General features: G+C 50.5%; 1 protein-coding gene across 2 annotated transcripts in view; it reads left to right on the top strand.

Annotated features, from left to right (window-relative positions):
• Nucleotides 1-19,041, top strand: part of efna4 (ephrin A4) — a 57,402-nt gene that overhangs the window by 25,647 nt on the left and 12,714 nt on the right. Inside the window, exons 2-3 of one of the 2 annotated variants that reach the window (XM_072281688.1) lie at nt 6,669-6,961; nt 18,446-18,508. In XM_072281688.1, coding sequence (XP_072137789.1) covers nt 6,669-6,961; nt 18,446-18,508 — 356 coding nt within the window. The remainder of the gene's footprint in view (nt 1-6,668; nt 6,962-18,445; nt 18,509-19,041) is intronic. The other variant, XM_072281698.1, reaches the window with a different exon arrangement.

Raw genomic sequence — 19,041 nt, 5'->3', positions numbered from 1 at the left:
CCCGGTCTGTAAGACAACTCGAAGGTGTAGCAGCAAAAGAAGCTGCAGAGAGACATGGACTCGGCCCAATACGTCCCGGACAAATCTCTCTCCACCATCGGTCACATCCCTCCCTACCATTGGTTGTGTCTACAGGAGACGCTGCCTCAAGAAGGCAACATCCATCATCACAGATCCCCACCATCCGGGCCAGGCCATCTTCTCACAGCTCCCATCGGGCAGGAGGTACAGAAGCCTGAACTCCCACACCACCAGGTTCAGGAACAGCGACTTCCCTTCAACCGTTCGGTTCTTGAACCAACCGGCACAACCCCAATCACCACCTCAGTACAGCAACACTGTGACCGCTTTGCACTACAATGGACTGTGTCTTTGTTCTAGTTGTCTTCTTTTTTTTGTGTAGGTTTAGCAGAATTCATGTTTTAAGTCTGATTTGTACTTGTGCGTACGGGCGACGCCATAGGGCTGAGTTATACTTTTGCGTAGCCCTAGGGAGCATGTGTAATTGTGTCTGCGTCGCTCTGCAATTAACACCACCAAAACGCTAGTTGGCAGTGGGGTTTCTACGCCACTGTGTTGAGTTTCTTCATGACAGACGTGGACGAGGAAATGCATTTCAAATATTTTCGGATGTCGGCAGGGAGATTTGACGATTTGGTTCATCGTCTCCAACCATTTATTTCGCATCAGTGTACAGTCATGGCGGAGAAAACCAACTGGAAATGCGTATGAGGAAATACGATGCTGCCAAGCAGACCAATCACAGTTGTTGCGGTCTGCGTCGCCGCGACGCAAGAGTTACATTTTTGGGGAGGTGCACGTCACCCTATGGCGTAGAGTACGCGGTACCTACGGCGTAAATTTGACGCACAAGTATAAATCAGCCTTAACTCGGTTTTTTTGTGTGTCCTGTATCTGGTGACTCACTCTCCTCCTACCTACCCTTCGAGGAGTGGTGAGGGAGGGGCGAGAAGCCAGTAAATAAATTAGAGGAAAAAATAATTGTTTCTAGAACATCTTCCAGTGGGTTTTCAGTTGATATCTAATACCTTTTGAATATCAGCTGTGTATCGGACACACACAGATCGCCTGAACACGTCCAAGGGAGCGCTCACAGCCCTCTCGGAATTGGAATTGGTTTACTATTGTCACGTGCAGCGAGATCCAGTGAAAAGCTTGTCTTGCAGGCCATTCAACACACACAAAGCGCTACAGGAGCTCAACAGGCAGCATCCCGCCGAAGTTGTTTCGGCCCAAAGCGCCAACTGTACTTTTCTCCATAGACGCTGCCCGGCCCGCTGAGTTCCTCCAGCGTTTTGCGTGTGTTGCTGGGGTTTCCAGCACCCGCAGATTTTCTCTTGTTCATACAGATCAGATCGTTACACAGTGCATTACTCAGCACAGGAGAACAATCACGATAACAATAATAGAGGGCGCTACAGTAACGACCCGTGTTCCATTCCCGCTGCTGCCCGTAGGTTCTTCCTGTGACAGCGTGCGATTCGCTCAGATGCTCGGGTTTCCTCGCACATTCCAAGGAGGCGTGGCTTGGGGTTAGCAGGTTTTGGACGCGCTTTGTTGGCACTGGAAGCACGGTGACACTTGCAGGATGCCTCCAGCCCATTGCCAGACTGTGTTGGTTGTGGATGCTTGGTGGACCTGTGAGAAAGCAAGATAATCTGCAGAGTGCAGAATAACGTGTTGCAGAGAGAGAGAGAGAAAGAGTGCACTGCAGGCAAACAGCAAGGTGCGAGGCCTTAACGGGTGGACTTGGAGGTCAAGAATACTTGGGGGCCATCATAGCTGTCTTGGTGCTTCGTGCTTTCAGGCCTTTGTAACTTCTGCCCGAGGGGAGGGCCGGAAGAGAGAGTGCCTGGGGTGAGTGGGGTCTTTGATTATGTTGGCAGTTTTTCTGAGGCAGTGGGAAGTGTAGACAGAGTCCACGGAGGGGAGACTGGTTTCCATGATGTGCTGAGCTGTGTCTACAACCCTCTGCAGTTTCAGGCACAGCAGTTGCCGTATCACACTGTGATGCACCCAGACACGATACTTCTCGTAGCAAATAAGTTTCTTTAGCCTCCCGAGGAAGTAGAGGTGCTGCTGAGCTCTCTTGGCTGTGGCGTCCAGGTGGTTGGACATGAAAGCTGTGTACGCAGACTTTCAAATCCTCCTGAACCCTAGACCCGTGTAGAACCACTCTCAGGGTATCTCGAGCCAAATTTAATTGGTCATTTTGAATCTTCGCAGTGTGGAGAACGGGGATCTTGGGGTCCATGTCAAGAGATCACTCGATGTTGATAGGGTTAAGAGGATATAGCCTGTTTTGTCTTTCGTTAGTCAGCCTGTTGAGTTCAAGAGCCGCGAGGTAATGTTGCAGCTCTATAAAACCCTGGTTAGACCACACTTGGAGTATTGTGTTCAGATCTGGTCACCTCATTATGGGAAGGATGTCAAAGTTTTAGAGAGGACTAGACAACCAGGTGACCAGTTGGGGCACCTTTTGAGAGGAAGGTAGTGCAGTCTGATGTGATGTGCTTTGGAAATTAAAGAAGAACTCAGTCTATTAAAGAAGAAAGACGCGTAGCAAGACAAATATTGCTCCTCCTCATTTAACGAAGGACACTTTTTATGACCGTATTTCTGGTTGATCTGCCACCCTTCAGGAATACTCCTGAACGTTTTCATTTCTTTTTCTCCGGCTTAAAGCCACATACAGCTGAGCATGCAGGAATACCGGTTTCTCCAGATAAATCAACACATTCTCCATGGTTTGGCCTTGTGCCTTATGTATAGTCACAGCAAAGTATGACTGTATCCGGAACTGGCTCCGCTGAAGAGGGACACCTTCCCCTTCTGATAAACTGACAGTAATTCTTGGGATCATGACAATGTCATTTTTGAACGCACCAATGTTTATCTTTGCTACGAGGAGATTGTCGTGCAGTTCTTCCACCATCATTCACGTTCCATTGCAAAGCCTTGGTGGATCCAAGTTCCTCATTGAAATGATGGGAGATCCCCTCTTCAGTCCCAGTTTATGTGGTGGCAATCCAGAGAGTTTGACCGAATCAAGGAATTCTGTTGGAAAGTGAGTGGCGTTAGCTCCTTCACTTACGACATTGAAGGAACAGTATTCTTTCATGATTCCAGAGAAGCGTCTAATGCATGTGAAGTTTATTTTTCGCATCATTTCATTAAGAGGAACCAAGATAGAATTCCTCGAGAAGAGTTCTGCAGGATTGTCGAACATCAGGTAGATGAAATCAATGCATTCTTCCATAGTTGTTGCTGGCAGAATCGTGTCTTCAGGTAATTTGATTTGTTTTCATTTTTCTCAATCTTGTCTTCTCCAACATCCAATAAGAACTGAGAATATTGTCCTTCTCCCTCACTCAATCGCATGTTTCTCTTCAATTGAAACTTGATGAAGCTTCTCCTTAAGTATGATTTTTTTAATGCATGAATTCTCCACATCAGCATCATTTGCGCACTTCACAACTGCTAGAAGCTGGCGGAAATCGCCACAGCAAATGGTTAAAATACCCCCGAAGGCCTCATTCTTGCCGCATACATCACGAAGAGTGCGGTCCGCGGCTTCAAAGCTCTCCCTCCTAATCATGGGGCACTCATCCCAGACAATAAGCTTTGCATTTTGGAGTGAATTTGCAGTATTGCTGTTTTTATCGATGTTACAAAGGGCAACCTCATTGACTTTGAGGGGTATTTTGAATCGTGAATGCGCTGTCATACCACCGGGCACCTCTGTCTCTTCCTCTCTCCTCCTTCTCTGCATGTTTTTGTCATTCTGGAGACGCGCAGCCCTTTCATCCTTCGCGTCTTCGTCTCTGCTACCATTTGTTCTTTCTCTCTGATCCTGGAGTCGTGCGGCCCTGCCCTGATCTGATTCTTGTTCTCTCCTCCGTCTGTGCCTGTTGTTGTCATTTTGGAGACATGCATGCCTGTCCTCCTCTGTCTCGTCCTCTCTCATCTTTGTTGTCCTGACTCTTTGATCCTGGAGTCGTGTGGCCCTGGCCTCATCCAACTGTTGTTCTCTCCCTCTCCTTGACCCTTCCTGACGATGTTTGGCGTCATCTCTTGACCATAATGTCCCCCTTCCCTTTCCACTCGGCATAATAAGGCTATCCATATATTTTTACCCTAATGCTTGATAGAAGATAGGAAGCAGTAACAACAAAAGCTCCAAGCTGCTGTTGTTTCTTGATGATGTGGTTGGCGCGCTCCTAAATGGACGTGATATAGCCACCGCTGTCCTTTGACTGCAGCAAAGGGTTGTATGGGTGTCTCGAAGTACGTCATTACAATAAGATTTAACTATCTCTTATCAATGGGTGGCAGTTAGATCTGTCCCAATCCTGCACATGCTGATGGAGATTAGCAGAATGTGACCTCTCAATCCCTTCCCCCATCCCAGTTTCACTCTGCCCCCTCCACCAGCTGCCTATCACCTCCCTCATGGTTCCGCCTCCTTCTACTACCCATTGTGTTTTCCCCTATTCCTTCTTCACCTTTCCTGCCTATCACCTCCCTGCCTCCCCTCCCTCAGCCCTTGATCATTCCCCTTACTGGCTTTTCACCTGTCTAAGAGCTTCTCAAATGTCCATAGACCATAAGGTCGTAGGGCATGGGGGCAGTGGGCCATTCGTCCCTTCGAGTCCATCTGCCACACACTATGTCACTGATTCTGACTCTCAAAGTACATTTATGTCACCATATACAACCCTGAGTTCATTTTCTTGAGGGCATACTCAATCATTCCAATGACCACAATAGAATCAATGCAAGACCGCACCAACAGAGCAGACAACCGGTGTGCAAAAGACAGTAAAACCGTGCAAATACAAAAAGAAAAGAAAAAAGAAAATAATAATGTGGCCCCCCCCGGTAAGCCTCAGGCTAGCTCAGCTCGCTTCCGTCTGCGGGAATCAGCCTTCGGCCCCGCCAAACTGAGTAATCAAGCTTGTGTAGATGCTGTGTGATGTACCTGCCAAATAATAGACAATACACCATATGTGATTAAGTGATTACACTTTATAGACCTTACTGGAACTATGTAATTAATAGAGATAAAATATAAAAGGAAAGTAAAAGGCGCCAAACTTATCAAAGTTCAACCACTTCGTGCACAACCGTTGGAGCTCAACTAATGGAGTCTTCTTTCCACCATTCGATCCCCTCTGACCTCCTTGACCTGCCGCCTGGGACCAATCATGGTGGTCAACCAGACGCTCCACGCGAGTCTGTCTTTGTCTCCTCTCCTCGCCGAAGACCCTGGGCCTCGGACTCCTGCTCGGGGTCTGTTCTGTCGCCCAGCTTACAGCATCACGTCTCCTCTCTCTGTCCCCATCGCGCCTCTGCCCCAAAGCCCGCGAAAACAATAGCTTACAGACACACAAGAAAGAATAACATCTATCCCAATTGGTTAGCAAATGAATACAACTCGCTCTATAACCCAAACAAGCTGCTAGAGAGGGAACTTTCTCAGCAGTTAACATAACAAAGAAGCCATTTTTATTGGTTTTAACAGTAACATGAAATAAGAAACCCCTTACAACAATAATAATAATAAATAAGCAATAAATAGAAAGAACATGAGTTGAAGAGTCCCCGAAAGTGAGTGCATTGGTTGTGGGAACAGTTCAGTGATGGGATGAATGAAGTTGTCCCTTCTGGTTCAAAAAGAAAGAAATAATGATAATAATAATATTAACAAATATCGAGAACATGAGATGAAGAGTCCTTGAAAGTGAGCCCAGAGGTTGTGGGAGCGGTTCAGTGATGGGTTGAGTGACGTTATCCCAGCTGGTTCAGGAGCCTGATGGATGAGGGGTGACGACTGTTCCTGAACCTGGTGGTGTGGGCCCTGAACTCCCAATAGCAGCAGCGAGAAGGGAGCGTGGCCTGGGTGGTGGGGTCCCTGATGATGGATGCTGCTTTCCTGCAACAACGCTCCGTGTAGATGTGCTCAATGGTGGAGAGGGCTTTACCTGCGATGGGCTGGGCTGTGCCTACTACTCTTTGAGGGATTTTCCATTCCAGGGCGTTGGTATTTCCATACCAGGCTGTCAGAAAACCAGTCAGTCTAGTCTCTGATCCTGGGGAAAGCCCTGTCAGGCGTGGTGGTGGAGGCGCAGATGCTGGGGGATTTAAGAAATACTTTTAGGCACATGGATGAAAACAAGATGGAGGGTTATGAGTTGTGCAGGAGGGACAAGTCTGGCACAAGATTGAGATCTATTTATCACGGGTGCATTGAAATGTATGGTGAAATGCATCATTGACATTAAGAACTAACGCACCCAAGGGTGTGCTGGGACTGACAGCTAATATCACCACGTTCTGGTGCCAATGCATCACGCCCACATTCCTGGGCAGAGCGACATGGAACACAACAACAAGAGCAAAACAAGCCCCATTCCTCACTCCCACCCGCCTACCCCACACACGCATCCCACACGCACACACTTCCAACTCTGGGACAGTCTCCAGGTTCTATCGGACTTGCATCAAGGCTCGCAGACACTGGGCCGTTGACGTCCCCAGCAGATTCGCTGAGCAGGAGTCTGGCCGAAAGGCCTGTACTGTTCTATGTTTTGTGGTATCAGTTCTCCTCAGAGGCGGTTTCTGACTGACTCCTGTCTCCTCCACAGGTTTGCGATTGACGATTACATGGTGAAGGTGTCGATCAACGATTACCTGGATATCTTCTGCCCTCACTACCCTGCCGAGACGCCGCTGGAGCAGACAGAATCATTCCACCTTTACATGGTGGACACCGAAGGCTACGGTGGCTGCAACGCCAAGGGCAAGGCCTTCAAGCGGTGGGAGTGTAACCGCCCTTTTGCCCCCTACGCCCCTGTGCGCTTCTCAGAGAAGATCCAGCTCTTCACCCCCTTCACGCTGGGCTTTGAGTTCCAGCCTGGTGTGGACTATTACTACATCTGTGAGTGGTCAGGGGAGGTTTGGGGAATGTTTGTAGAGTTGGGAGAAGCTTCTGCACCAGGGAGTTTTCGTTTTCAAGTGAAGGGGGAATTCTTTCAATGGGCCCCTGCATCCCACCCAACTTTGTAACACCCTCCGACCCCTACACCCCTCCCTGTCTCTGTGACCCCCTCCAGCCCCTACACCCCTCTGTGTCTCTGTAACGTCCTCCAGCCCCTACACCCCTCCCTGTCTCTGTGACCCCCTCCAGCCCCTACACCCCTCCCTGTCTCTGTAACCCCCTCCAGCCCCTACACCCCTCCCAGTCTCTGTAACACCCTCTGGGCCTAATACCACACCTGTCTCTGTAATCATCTCATTTCTCTCCCTCCCCTTGTCTCTCCATAAGATATAGGAGCAGAATTAGACCATTTGGCCCATCTAGTCTGCTCCACCATTTCGTCACAGCTGATCCAATTTTCCTCTCAGTCCCAGTCTCCTGCCTTCTCCTTGTATCCTCTTCATGCCCTGACCAATCAAGAACCTATCAACCTCTGCCTTAAATGTACATAAAGACTTGGCCTCCACAGTTGCCTGTGGCAAAGAATTCTGCAAATTCACCACTCTATGGCTAAAGAAATTGCTCCTTGTCTTTGTTCTAAAAGATTGCCCTGTAGCGGTGTGCTAAACACAGCGCTAGAATAACCACACGGAGTCGATGAGTTAGAGTTGCGATGAAAGAGATTTATTCAAACTTCGCGGCCTGCTTTAAAGCCTTCCCGTTCCCGCCCTCCCTGGGGCAGGATTGTTGTGGGGAATGCATATTCCCAGACACTTTCCGCGCGCGGGATTTTCCCCCGCTGGTGAAGATGGCCTGGCGCCCTTTTTGGGGCCGGCCCTCTGCCTGCGCACGCGGTTGTGAGCCGGTTCGTGGGTGCCAGAAAGTGGGTCGCCACATAACCCCACCCCAGAACCGGCGATACCTCCCCCAATGTCCACAGTCTGGATCGGCCTCTGGTTGGGAGGTCTGCCCCTGCGCCGCGGTGCCTGAGCCTGGAGCGGCTGCGCCAAGTCCACATGGGCCGGTTTGAGTCGGTCCACCGTGAAAACCTCCTCTCTCCCTCCAATGTCCAGCACGAATGTGGACCCGTTGTTCCTGATCACCTTAAACGGCCCCTCGTAGGGCCGCTGTAGCGGTGCCCGGTGTCCGCCCCGTCGTACAAAAAGAAACTTACAGTTCTGCAGGTCTTTGGGTACGCAGGTCGGGCTCTGTCCGTGCTGTGAAGTGGGGATGGGGGCCAGGTTACCGAGCCTCTCCCATAGTCTGTCCAGGACTGCTGTGGGTTCTTCCTCTTGCCCCCTTGGGGCTGGTATGAACTCTCCTGGGACTACCAGGGGTACGCTGTACACCAGCTCGGCCGACGAGGTGTGCAGATCCTCTTTGGGCACTGTGCGGATTCCGAGCAGGACCCAGGGAAGCTCGTCCACCCAGTTAGGCCCCTCCAGGCGGGCCATGAGAGCCGACTTCAGGTGACGGTGGAAACGCTCCGCTAGTCCGTTCGACTGTGGGTGGTAGGCAGTTGTGTGGTGTAGCTGAGATCCTAAAAGGCTGGCCATCGCCGACCACAGGCTGGAGGTGAACTGGGCGCCCCTGTCGGAGGTAATGTGGGCCGGTACCCCGAAGCGGGCTACCCAGGTTGCGATCAGTGCTCGGGCGCAGGATTCGGAGGTGGTGTCGCTGAGCGGGACTGTCTCTGGCCATCTGGTGAACCGGTCTATCATAGTTAGGAGGTACCGCGCTCCTCGTGACACTGGCAGGGGCCCCACGATATCCACACGGATGTGGTCGAACCTCCGGCGGGTGGGTTCGAAGGGCTGCGGCGGAGCCTTGGTGTGCCGCTGCACCTTGGCCGTTTGGCACTGCATGCACGTTTTGGCCCATTCACTGACCTGTTTACACAGTCCATGCCACATGAACCTGTTGGCGACCAGCCGGACGGTTGTCCTGATGGAGGGGTGCGCTAAGTTGTGAATGGACTTGAAAACCCGCTGGCGCCAGGCTGCTGGGACGATGGGGCAGGGTTGGCCGGTAGCTACGTCACACAGTAGGGTCCTCTCACTTGGGCCTACGGGGAGGTCTTGGAGCTGCAAACTAGAGACTACAGTCCTGTAACTGGGGATCTCAGCGTCTGCCCGCTGTGTCTCTGCCAGCGCTGCATAGTCCACTCCCTGGGACAGGACCTGTATAAACTCCTCAACTTGTGCAGCTGTCTCCTGGTCGAGGGAGCTCAGCACGTAGTAGTAGCGAGTGGACTCCGAGGTTATCTGCCGAATGTGGAATTGAGCTTCTGCTTGTTCGAACCATAATTGGGGTCGCAGCGTCCAGAAGCTTGGCAGTTTTAACGAAACTGCGTGAACAGATGCAGCGTCGGTCATCTCTGGTCCAAATATCGTTTGGGCCGTCGAGGTCACCAATTGTAGCGGTGTGCTGCACATAGCGCTAGAATAACCACACGGAGTCGGTGAGTTGGAGTTGCGATAAAGAGATTTATTCAAACTTCGCGGCCTGCTTTAAAGCCCTCCCGTTCCCTCCCTCCCTGGGCGGGATTGCTGTGGGGAATGCATATTCCCAGACCCTTTCTGTGCGCGGGATTCTCCCCCTGCCGGGTGAAGATGGCCTGGTGCCCTTTTTGGGGCCGGCCCTCTGCCTGCGCGCGCTGTTATGAGCCGGTTCGTGTGTGCCAGAAAGTGGGTCGCCACAGCCCATCTATTCTGAGGCTGTGTCATCTGGTCTTAGAACTCTCCCATCATAGAAAACATCCTCTCCACATCCACTCTATCAAGGCCTTTCACTATTTGATAGATTTCAGCGAGGTCACCCCTCATTCTTCTGAATTCCAGTGAATACAGGCCCAGAGCCATCAAACACTCTTCACAAGACAAGCCATTCAAACCTGGAATCACTTCTGTGAACCTCCTTTGAACCCTCTCCAGTTTCAGCACATCCTTTTTGAGATAAAGGGCCCAAAGCTGCTCACAATACTCCACGAGGCCTCACCAGGGCTTTATAAAGTCTCAACACATACATGAAACCCTCCTCCCTCCCTCAAACACTCATCTGGAAGCAAACCCTGGCTATGTTTCCCCCCACACCCTCACTTTCCCACTGAGGTATACCTCATCATCCCCGATCGTTGGGAGGGATTAGGGTTATATCCCAACCTGAAATTATGAATTCCAGGCTGACTATTGTATTCTTTGATATTAAATGAGCCTTTGAACCCACAAGTTTCCACAGTACCAACAGACCCCAGGAGGACTCTTGTTACCCCGAGAAAGGGCCGACTAACTTAATCACTCCATCTTTCACTAAGTAGGACGTTTCCTGAGCTAGGTATGTTTCTAAATACCATCTTAGCTGGCGGTCACTCTCATAGGCCTGGATCATATTGAATTAATCCCTGCCTCTGGATAGCGAGTCCAACAACACAGCTCACAGCAAACTTTGGCCTGGTTGCTAGGAGACGAGGGTGGAGACGGGATTATACTTGACGCATGAAGCTTTAGAGGAGAAGTTAGATCATGGTAGAGCAATTAACAATGTTTTACTGTATTTGAGGTAATGTTTCTCTTCAGTTGGAGTCTAGTGCAAGCCCTTCCACCTCAGAGGGAGGGGTACTGAGTGTGGCTCCGAATGCTTGATTGAAGCTGAGATGTTGCCCTTTACCTGCGCTAATCGACAATATTCCCAATGTCCTTGTCCAGCCTCCCATTCCCAGCTTGGGTGCCCCAGTGAAGGTAGTAGTGCTGGTTTAAGTAGTCCACAGGGAGTAAGAGTGAGGCAGAGTCAGCCCTCATACTGTCCCGCTCATCCCCCCCGGGATGCATCAACTCTCAGCTGTCTTGGCAATATCGAACCTCGTGGTTTCTTGAAGACATGGGCAAAGAAATGGCAGATGGAGTTCAGTCTGTCCTAAGTGTGAGGTGTTGCACTTTGGGGGTCAAATGTAAAGGGGCAGTACAGTGTTAATGACAGGACCAGAGGCCTCAGTCACAGAACACTGTTAAACAGCAGAATCAGAGACCTCAGCCTCAGAATACAAGGATGTTCCTTTAGAACTGAGATGAGGAGGCATTTCAAAGGGTAATGAATCTGTGGAATTTGTTGCTGCAGATGGCTATGGCTGTGGAGGCTAAATCGTAAGGAATATTTAAAGCAGGGGTTCTTTAATCAGAGTGTCATAGGTTGCACGGAGAAGACAGGAGAGTGGGGTTGAGAGGGATAATAAGTCAACCAAGATGGGAAGGGCAGAGCAGATTCGATGGGCTGAATGGCCTAATTTTGCTACTATGTTTCAATGTCTTATGGTCTTAAAAGCTGTTAATGTACAGAGGGGTCTTGGGATCCAAGTCCTTGGCTCCTGGCCATGCAGATTGATCGGGTGGTTAAGAAGACATTTGGCTTGTCTTTACTAGTGAAGGAATTGGGAGAGTTATGTTAGTAGTCATAGTCATACTTTATTGATCCCGGGGGAAATTGGTTTTCGTTACAGTTACACCATAAATAGTAATAAAACCATAAATAGTTAAATAGTAATATGTAAATTATGCCAAGAAATTATGAAATAAGTCCAGGACCAGCCTATTGGCTCAGGGTGTCTGACCCTCCAAGGGAGGAGTTGTAAAGTTTGATGGCCACAGGCAGGAATGACTTCCTATGACGCTCTGTGTTGCATCTCGGTGGAATGAGTCTCTGGCTGAATGTACTCCTGTGCCCACCCAGTACATTATGTAGTGGATGGGAGACATTGTCCAAGATGGCATGCAACTTGGACAGCATCCTCTTTTCAGACACCACCGTCAGAGAGTCCAGTTCCATCCCCACAACATCACTGGCATTACGAATGAGTTTGTTGATTCTGTTGGTGTCTGCTACCCTCAGCCTGCTGCCCTAGCACACAACAGCAAACATGATCGCACTGGCCACCACAGACTCGTAGAACATCCTCAGCATCGTCCGGCAGATGTTAAAGGACCTCAGTCTCCTCAGGAAATAGAGACGGCTCTGACCCTTCTTGTAGACAGCCTCAGTGCTCTTTGACCAGTCCAGTTTATTGTCAATTCGTATCCCCAGGTATTTGTAATCCTCCACCATGTCCACACTGACCTCCTGGATGGAAACAGGGGTCACCAGTACCTTAGCTCTCCTCAGGTCTACCACCAGCTCCTTAGTCTTTTTCACATTAAGCTGCAGATAATTCTGCTCACACCATGAGACAAAGTTTCCTACCGTAGCCCTGCAGCTTTGTGAAACTCTGGTCAGCCAGGACCTGGGGTATTGTGTTCACTTCTGGTCACCCCATTACAGGAAGGATGTGGAGGCTTTGGAGAGGGTGCAGAGGAGACTTTCCAGGATACTGCCCGGATTAGAGGGTGTGAGGAATAGGGAGAGGTTGGACAAACTTAGGTTATTTTCTCTGGAGGATCAGAGGATCAGGAATGTGCAGGGTTGTTCTTTTTCCCACAGAGCGTGGTGGGAGCCTGGAATGGGCCATTGGGGATGATGGTGGAGGAAGAGACGAAGGTGGTGTTTAAAAGGCAAATAGATGGACAGAGAATGGACAGAAGTGGACATACTGTAGGCAGCTGGAATTGATTTAGTTAGGTGTTTAATTACTAGTTTAATTAGTTCGTTCAATTGACTTTTCCTGTGTTGCATGGCTTGAGGAATAAACAATAAAGTATCTACACAAACAGAAGGAATTCTGCAGATGCTGGAAATTCAAGCAACACACATCAAAGTTGCTGGTGAACGCAGCAGGCCAGGCAGCATCTCTAGGAAGAGCTGCCTCTTCCTAGAGATGCTGCCTGGCCTGCTGCGTTCACCAGCAACTTTGAAATAAGTATCTGCAGAAGCTTCTGTGCAGTGTGTCAGTGTTTACAAGGAGTCCCAAGAGGGTGTTAATATTTATGGGGGATCCCCGGGAGTGTTGCTATTTACAGCAGCCTCATGCAGTGTGTTTGTACTTAAAAGGGGCTCCTTAGAGTGTGTCTCCATTTACAGGGGGTCCCGGGGAGTGTGTCAGTATTTACAGGGGGTCCCGGGGAGTGAGTCAGTATTTACAGGGGTCCCGGGGAGTGTGTCTGTATTTACAGGGTGTCCTGGGGAGTGTGTCTGTATTTACTGGAGGTCCCGGGGAGTGTGTCTGTATTTACTGGAGGTCCCGGGGAGTGTGTCTGTATTTACAGGGGATCCCGGGGAGTGTGTCGGTGTTTACAGGGGGTCCCGGGGAGTGTGTCAGTATTTACAGGGGATCTCGGGGAGTGTGTCGGTGTTTACAGGGGGTCCCGGGGAGTGTGTCAGTATTTACAGGGGATCCCGGGGAGTGTGTCTGTATGTACAGGGGGTCCCGGGGAGTGTGTCGGTATGTACAGGGGGTCCCGGGGAGTGTGTCGGTATGTACAGGGGGTCCCGGGGAGTGTGTCGGTATTTACAGGGGGTCTCGGGGAGTGTCGGTACTTGCAGGGAGAGCCCAGGGGTGTGAGCATATTTACAAGGCGCAGGTACATCATCACAGGAAATTATCCATCTCGGTTCTCTGTTACAGAATCTGTCAGGGATTTAGTATTTTGTTGTTCTCTGGGTAATAATTTGTCCAATTATGTTTGTGCCTCTGAGATAATAAAGATTAAATCGTGTTAATTAAGTCCTGGAAGAGGGGACCTACAGTTCATATCAAGGTCAGGCACAGAGCTGTAGATAATCTATCACTGGAAAGATCACTCCCATAGCATAGGGCTCCCCCGTCTCTGCCCCTCCCGCGGCATGGCGCTCCCCCGTCTCTGCCCCTCCCGTGGCGTGGCGCTCCCCCTTCTCCGCCCCTCCCACGCGGCGTGGCGTTCCCCCGTCACCGCCCCCTCACGTGGCGCGGCGTTCCCCCGTCGCCGCCCCTCCTGTGGTGTGGTGTTGCGTTCCCCCGTCACCGTCCCTCACGCGGCGCGTTCCCCATCACCGCCCTCTCCCGCAGCACGACGCTACGCTCCCCCGTACTGCACTGGGACTGTTCACCTGGACGTTGAAAGATATCTTTCCCTCTGAACAGTGTGTGAGAGAACAAACAGACTAAACCACTACCTGAGGACAGGAACACCGATCTGTGATACCCAGCCTGATATTAAAACTGCGTTTATTGTGTTGTTTTTAATCCATCTCTGTCAGCGGCAGAGAGAGTGTTTTTATGGAGGCTGGTAGCACTATATCTGTGCAATCTGATTTTACTCCTCATTTTTCTTGCCGCATCTCCACTGGACTATAGGGGGAAAAAATCAAATCTTCTCCCTGCCAGCTCCTGTCAATTGTGTTTTATTGCGATAAATAATGTTGCTGCAGTGTGTTAGGATTTTATTTTGTTTTCTCAGCTCCTGTACTGGTTCTCTTCTCTTCTCCCCCTCCATCATAACCTCTCCCTCTCTTTCTCTCTTTCACACTTTCTCTTCTCTCTCTCACACACTTTCTACCTCCTCTCTCTCTCTCACATAAAAACCACACGACAATAGGAGAGAGTTAGACTCTCTCTCTCTCTCTCTCTCCCTCCCCGCCCACCCCCACACTCTCCCTTTCTCTTCCCCACCCTCTCTCTTTTCTAAATCTCACCCTCTTTTTCTCTCTCGCCCTCTCTTTCTCTTCTCTCTCTCATCCCCTTTCTGTCATTTCCATTTTTCTTCTCTTCCCCCCTCTCTATCCCCCCTTCTACCCCCCCCACCGCGCCCCGCCAACAGTCCGTTCAGGAGGACAGTCCCGACCACGCCACCAAACCTGAGATTCTGCACAACGGTCACGGCTGCAAACGTCTGGACGGACTTTAGACTGCCCGAGTGTTGGGGATGCTTCTGTCAGTTCTGAGGCTGAGATTGATAACCGGTTCACAGACAGGCGACCTCCCCCCTGGACCCTGGGAACTGACGGTCTCAGAGCCGATCTCTACGCTGCTTCGCTCGTCTCCACCGTGCTCAGTCCACCATCTCCCTCCGCGCTCTCTGCCCTCTTCACTTACACACTCCCCCTTGCTCCCTGTCACAACTGCGTTATGTTTTGGAATTCCAAATAAAACTAATTGAAAGAAAAGCGTGGAGCCAGGGATAACTGTATTGGTTCATTGTTTTACTTTAGCGATATGATGCGGAGGTGTGATGGCGTGTGTCATTCACATACTTTTACATATAATCTGTAATGAATTACGTAAACAACAAAGGATGCTTAATCAAACAATATTTTTACAACTTTGCTGAAGTATTGAATTCACAACAAATCACTTCACTGCTTTGCCTACAAACCCCATGTCCTTTGCCCCCTCTCTCTCTTTTACCCTTGTATAGACAACCCTCCTGCTTCCTTTATCTATTTTTCTCTCCCTCCCTGACTATTTCTCTGATAAAGGCCATTCAGCCCAACGAGTCCATGCCAACGTTGGTGTCCTTCCAGCTAGTCCCAATTTCCTGTGGTCGCCCCATATCCCTCTAAGCCTCGCCCCTCCAAATACCCATCCAAGTTCTTTGTCAACGTTGTTAATGTACCTGCCTCAGCCACTTCCTCTGGCAGCTCGTTCCATAGACTGACCACCCTCTGAGTGAAGAAGTTGCCCCTCAGGTTCCTACTAATCCTCCCCCCTCTCAGATTAAACCTCTTCTCTGTTGCTAGTCTGTCACACTGTCTCTCTCTCCCTCTTTCTCCCTGCGTGCGCTCTCTGTCAAACACACAGGCAGACACACACAGACACGTGCGCGCACAATCACTGAAACACACACACACACACACACACACACACACACACACACACACACACACACACACACACTCCTACAGCCCGAACTGATCACCCCCCTCTCATCCCCTCACAGCCCCACCCGCCCCCTTACAGCCCCACCCCCCCCCACACCCCATCTCCTTCCGTCCCCCTCACCCGCCCACTTCCTCTCCCCCCCCACCCCGCACAATGGTCCCATGGCTTCGCGTTCCCTTCTAGCTGCCCCTCTGGGTTAAAGGCGGGGCAGAAGCAAACACTCCCAACACTCCCGGGTGGAATCCGCCAACAGTTGCCTGACCTGGGGTTGGGGGATTTTGGACGGCAAGCGTGAAGCCATGTCTAAGCGGGGTGTGCAGCATGGTGGAGGGAGTAGTCAAGCATCTTTTGGACCGAGACCCTCTATTAGGACTGGAAAGGAAATGGTAGAAGCCAGGACAAGTAGTTAGGGGAGGCGAGAGGAGTGGAGCTGGTCTGTAATTGCTGTCCCCTTCCTTTTCAGCCCTGATGAAGGGTCGGGTCTTGGTTTAAAACATCAACTAATTATTCCCCTGCTTCGAAGCTGCCTGGCCTGCTGAGTTCCTTTAGCATTTTTGAGTGCGTTGCTCCAGATTTCCAGCATCGGCGGACTCTCCTGCGCATACGAGGCCACGTCTCTTTGGAGGGCTGGGGTAGGCTCCTTGGTCACGAAGGATTCCCCTGGAGTTCCATTCAGATTGGATTTTAGTTTTTCCGGCAAGTTCTTACTTGCCAGGGCTTTTTGTCAAGGGTTTGGAGTCTGACGTGTTGTAAACTGATCTGTTACAATTTGCAGTACTGGGGGAGTCATGTCGAGAATTTGGAGAGGGAGATACTCTAATCTGTGGTGGTGTTGGGCAGGTTTACTGGGTTGATCTCTCAGATTAGTGGGCTGTTTAATGACCTGTGTTTGAGGGGATTAGGTTTACATTTGGAGCAGAGTGTGTAGTATCGATTTCCTTATTTATTGGTATTACTCTGTTGCCCAGCTCATCCACACAGCCGTCTTGAGCTCATCTCATTAACCCGTGCAAAGTGCAGATCCCTCTCAACACCTTTCCAATCCTGTACCTGTCTTTTAAACCTGACAGCATGAACATAGATTTATTTTTCAAACTTCTAGTAATTACTTTCCTCTCCCCTTCTCCTTTTTCCATTCCTGGTTCCCCTCTCACCCTTCCCTTCTCCTCACTTGCCTTTCATCTCCTGTTCTCCTCCTCCTCCCCTTTCTCCCGTGATCCACTCTCCTCTCCCATCGGATTCCTTCTTCAGCCCTTTACCTTTTCCACCTATCACCTCCCACCCCCCAGATTCTCACTTCATTCCCCCTCCTCAGGCTTCACCTATCACCTGTCAGCTTGTACACCTCCCCCTGCCCCCCCACCTCATCCTGACTTCTCCCCGCTTTCTTTCCAGTCCTGATGAAGAGTCTCGGCTTGAAACCTTGACTTTCTTGCCTGACCTGCTGAGTTCCTGCAGCTTTTTGTCTGTGTGTGGCTCTTGTACCTCTTAAATGTTGTTAATGACCCTGCCTCAGGCACTTTTTCTGGCTGCTCGTTCCATTCACCGACCACTCTCTGGTTCCATTCACCGACCACTCTCTGGTTCCATTCACTCTCTCGTTCCATTCACCAACCACTCTCTTGTTCCATTCACCGACCACTCTCTCGTTCCATTCACCGACCACACTCTCGTTCCATTCACCGACCACTCTCTTGTTCCATTCACTCTCTCGTTCCATTCACCAACCACTCTCTCGTTCCATTCACCAACCACTCTCTCGTTCCATTCACCGACCACTCTCTCGTTCCATTCGCCGACCACTCTCTCGTTCCATTTGCCGACCACTCTCTCGTTCCATTCACTGACCACTCTCTCGTTCCATTCACTCTCTCGTTCCATTCACCAACCACTCTCTCGTTCCATTCACTCTCTCGTTCCATTCACCGACCACTCTCTCGTTCCATTCACCGACCACTCTCTCATTCCATTCACTCTCTCGTTCCATTCACCGACCACTCTCTGGGTGGGAGGAGTTTCCCCTTACGTCCCTTTTAAATCTTTCCCTTTTCAGCTTAGACCACAAAAAAATGCTGGAGGGGGGAGGGGGAAATTGTTCATTCTGCTGGGGGCTAGCACTGAGCCAATGGCCCAAGTGGCCTACTGTAAAACGGCGAGGGGTTTGGAAGATGTCGTGCAGTTAGTGGCGGTGGAAAGGGTGGAGGATGTAGGACTTTGCCCCCATGAATGAGGCTCTGTGAAGAATCATTCATTAAGGTCAAAAGGCAACGATTGTCTCACAATCCCATTGTTGGTGTCAGGGACAAAACAGCCTCTGGGTTGGGGAATCAGGACGGTCTGCCCCTTGGGAGTGGGGGATGGAGGGGGAAGCATCTCTAAATGTGTCAATCTTGTGAGGAAGCAAGAAAACCAGCCCCACTCAGCTGGGGTGGGGAGAGGTTGGGAAAGACGTCGAACAGTCGGAATTGGATTATGCTGGGTCAGCGGGTTATTTGACCCTCCTGTGGTAGGATCTGGGGGTGTGGGGAGGATAAAAAGAGATCGGCATAAATGGGAGGTTGAGGGTCAGCACGGAGGAGATGGCCGAAGAGCCTGCATCTATGCTGGATCTCTGCACTGGGTGTTTCGTCCATGACCAAACAATGAACTACTTCTGTTTTCCACAGCCTTGCCACCTCCAAAGGACAACAAATGCCTCCGGCTAAGGGTATCGGTCTGCTGTGCCACAAGTAAGTCCTCAACTTGTGTTTCCGAGCCACCCGGCGACCGAGGGAAAGTTGGACTTGTACCTGCTGAATTCAGTGAGATGGGTGGGTTGTCCCAGCAAGGAAGGTTGGACAAGTTGAGCTTGTATCTGCCAAGTGAGAGGAAGTGGGACTGAAACGTAGGAGACCCCAGAGGACTGAGTGGGGAGAGGCTGTTTCTTCACTGGGAGAGCTTAGAACCAGGGATCACTTTAAAAATAAGGGGTTGACTGCCTCATTTTCATCATGGTAGTTCAGTTGCTATACACTTTCACCCTCCCTCAAGAAGGCCTTAAAGCTCTTTGCTTTCTTGACAAAAGACCCCACCAGCACGCTCCTCCACCTGGCAGAATTAGTCTTCACCCCCAACAATTTCTCCTTGGGCTCCCCCCACTTTCTCCAAACTCGAGGGGTAGCCATGCCAGCCTTTTTGTTGGCTAAGTGGAACAGTCCATGTTCCAAGTCTTCCCTGGTAATGCTCCCCAACTCTTTCTGTGCTACATTGACAACTGCATTGG

The sequence above is a fragment of the Mobula birostris genome, chromosome 2 (assembly GCF_030028105.1).
Source record: "Mobula birostris isolate sMobBir1 chromosome 2, sMobBir1.hap1, whole genome shotgun sequence".
NCBI classification, from domain to species: Eukaryota; Metazoa; Chordata; class Chondrichthyes; order Myliobatiformes; family Myliobatidae; genus Mobula; species Mobula birostris.
Note: the sequence above shows the minus strand (reverse complement) of the source record. Positions and strands in the feature narration are given on the sequence as shown.